The sequence below is a fragment of the Centruroides vittatus genome, unplaced genomic scaffold (assembly GCF_030686945.1).
Source record: "Centruroides vittatus isolate TY-2023 unplaced genomic scaffold, ASM3068694v2 contig_400, whole genome shotgun sequence".
Classification (NCBI taxonomy): Eukaryota; Metazoa; Arthropoda; class Arachnida; order Scorpiones; family Buthidae; genus Centruroides; species Centruroides vittatus.
The window spans coordinates 860,157-863,650 of record NW_027122215.1 but is presented as its reverse complement, the minus strand read 5'-3'; the positions used below and the strand labels follow the sequence as shown (position 1 = coordinate 863,650).

General features: G+C 33.9%; 1 protein-coding gene across 1 annotated transcript; it reads right to left on the bottom strand.

Annotated features, from left to right (window-relative positions):
* Window positions 1–1,303: 1,303 nt before the first annotated feature.
* Window positions 1,304–1,938, bottom strand: mRpL54 (mitochondrial ribosomal protein L54). Its single transcript, XM_067271792.1, has 2 exons — window positions 1,811–1,938; window positions 1,304–1,730 (listed from the first exon to the last, which is right to left on the bottom strand). The coding sequence occupies exons 1-2, from the start codon at window positions 1,908–1,910 to the stop codon at window positions 1,333–1,335; spliced, it is 498 nt and encodes a 165-aa protein (XP_067127893.1). The 5' UTR covers window positions 1,911–1,938; the 3' UTR covers window positions 1,304–1,332.
* Between the last annotated feature and the right edge of the window lie 1,556 nt (window positions 1,939–3,494).

Sequence of the window (3,494 nt, the reverse complement as noted above, 5' to 3'; positions counted from 1 at the left end):
CTATACTGTGGGACACATTTAATTCTCCTTTTTTCATACAGAATGATACCTATTTGATCTAAAACAATTTTTTTTTCTTACTGTTGCCTTTACTTCATGTTTATCTCTCAAACTTCTTGAAAATTTTCTTCCACAATTTTAACAAGTATTTTAATTTTCTTTTCCAAATTAATTTGTTTTAAGACTTTTGATACTGTATATTGTAAATAGATAATGATTTTGGCAATTTCTAATCAAGATTGAACTTCACTTTATAAAATTTGAATCAGTTTCCTCGTCACAGGTGATAAGTCTATCTTGCTTCCCATTGCAATGTAAATCACAAACTTTACAACAACAAAGATGTCAGAACATCTTAATACATCTGTGTAACAACAAGTAATTGGAATATTTAAAATTATTATTAGAATGTTTTGAATTTCTTTAAATGATGAATTTTTAAAAATTACTTAGCATTTTTACACACACTTTTTTTAGAAGTACAGTCAAACAACAAATTATTAGCAGATATGACTTAAAATTTTATAATTTTAACATTGAAAGTTAGAAAAGACTGGAATTGTAAGATTATGACAATTTTTTGACTCAGTTGTATTCCATATATTAATTACATTTATAAATTTTTAAGTATATTTCTTGAAATTTATTTTCCTAATATTTGTATATTTAGAAAAGAGGTTATAATATGCATTTCTACAATTTGTAAATGTAAGAAATAGTCATGTTTATATACAGGGTGTCCCAAAAGTTTCCATACATACAAAGGTGAAATGTAACTTTATTCACAAAACATTAAAACATCAGCATTAAGATTGTGTCAGCGGATTGACGGAGTAAGGGTGCGACTATGCAGATGCGAGCGAGCGAGCGAGAATACGTGGTGAGAAGAGGCGACGACATTTCATGCTCTCGTCCATGCGGTCGTAATAAACGAGAGCACGCAAACGTCCTCACTTTTTCTCACTCGCTTGCATCTGCACAGTTTCACCCCGAGGCAACGGAACACACGGGTGATCTGCCAACAGGGTAACTCCTAGCAGAACTTCCTACGTGGAAACTGGATTCTGTTTAGGTGTTAGATACACGAAGAAAACCCAGAACACTGCATGGTGGCCATCCCATTGGTCAGTCACAAACCAACGACCAACTACCAGCGTTTAATGGTTTTATTTATTCCTCCACCGGCAGCTCGATTTCTGTCAACTTACGGAGACTTTTGGGACACCCCGTATAACAAATAACGAAAAAAACGATGGAAATTCCATACAGTAAACACACAAATAAAAGGCTATTACTAGACTAATTCGTAAACAAGACTTTTTAATAACGAAACTATATTTTTTCATTAATAATCTCTCCGGGATCATAATGTACACCAGCCAAAGCTCTAAACCGCAGTTCTTTTAATTTCTTAAATTTTTTCAGTTCATTTTCACCCACGTGTAGCCTAGGTAATCTCTGCATTTTTAGTAATCTGTTCTGTCTGGCTAAGCTGACCTTATGCAGTTTCTCCCAATATTCAAGAGTATTGGGATCAAGTTCATCCAATTCCGGATCTTGACCTAAATTCATCTTCCAAATCCATTCGGGATATTCAGAATCTGGGCTCAGTTTTATATCTTCTCCTTCTTTATAAATGTTGCTTCCACATACGTAATTAACTAACTTTTCTGGATCCGTTTCCACGGGGAATCTTTTCTTTTTCTTAGGTTCAGACGTCACAAGCGGAGCTAGATGTTTATTTTTAATTATTTACATCAACTAACCGAATATTTATTTTATAATTTTTTAAAATATTTATCTGGCTTACCGGCAGCAGGTTTCTTAGCGTACGTTCTTGTCGAAATAAGAAGAAAATTAACATTATTACAACCACTGTTTCGACAAAAATATAACAAACGACACGCCATCTTGTCTACTATAGCGACACCTGGCTTTTAGCTTGCATAAATCTAAAGATTAATTTTATAAATAAATTCATAAATAATAATATAATTTTAGTAGAATTTTATCGACTATTATAAATACATATACAAGCTTTATTTTTTTAAAAATTCTTTCATTTTTTATTGAAAAAGAATTAAATTCCAATGCACTTTACAATGTATTGGAATTTAAAAAAAAATAATTCCGATAATTGTAAATTATTAATTTTCTTTAAAAATTTCTATCGAATTTTCACTTGTTTCTTATAATCTGAAAAATGTAAAAGACATTACTTTTTGATTTTCAAAATTAATATTTTGTTAATATTAAGTTTAAAAACTGAAATTGTCGTTATCGATATAGACCTGTCGCAAATATAAACGATTGATATGTTGGGCGCGTTTCCTTGTCATGCAGTTAAAAAAATAAATCCCTAAATATTTAATTTATCAGAGAATGAATTTTACACTTATGATTGTATTTTTCGTTTTTGCTTGCGTAGTAATGTCTTTTATTATTTATTATTTTTTGAGGATTGAGATTTTATTAGGGTTAAACACGACGGCCGGATGGCCGAGCGGTAAAGGTGGCAGCCTACCGCTCTGGGGGACCCGGGATCGAATCCGAACGGGTCGAATAATCCCCAGGAATTTTTCGGGGGGTGGTCCGTTCAGATATGTCGGGCCCCGTCCCTCACCACCCGGTCGCCCCATTGTGGGCCTGGCCGAACCCATAATGGGCCTACTAAAAGAGGCCCTCTTAGTGCACACAGGGCGGAAAGAGTTAAAAAAAAAGAAAGGGGGTTAAACACAATACTAAATATGAATGTCTGTTAATGTACTTATTTTTAGTCAAATATGAATTCGCCAAACTTGCAGATTCATATTTGCGAATTTTTATATATCTGCCGTAAATAATTTTAATTTTCTTTACGTATATTAAATAATGTATTTAAATAATTTATTCATATTTGTACTTTATTAGCAAAAACTATCCAAAAAACAAAGATTAATGCTTTATGTTTGCATTTAGAGTTTTTCCCCCCAGATTGCCAGCTTTACATGCTATGCGGTGGTCAGACATTCTAACGATATTTACCGGTAAAGAATAAAGAAAAGTCCGATATGCGATCCTTTGCGAGATATTCGCCTGCAAATGGTGAACCTCAACAGTGGAACTTCTGGTCGCCATCTTGCTTGCGGACGTCATGTTTGCAAGCAAGTTGTTTTACGCGCGGCGACCAATGTCTTTAACATAAGTAATGTTTCCTTAGGCTTTTTTTGCTCCTATGGGCATGCTCTACAGCTGTGTTAAGGTCCCAACAGCGTCATTCACACCTGCAATTGTGCCATTTACTCGAACTTTCGGCGACATCAGCCAACTTCAACTTTCGTTCTTCCCTTTTAAATCTGCCGTCACTTCCGTTTTACGATTTAATTCTAAAATGGATTTCTTTCGGCTTTTTAAAAGGCCGCCATTTTGATAAGCAACTGAAGCGCAGAAAATAACAGACGGAAAGCTTATTAATGGATTAAATATTTCTTTAAAGAACGAAGACCTGGCGGTTT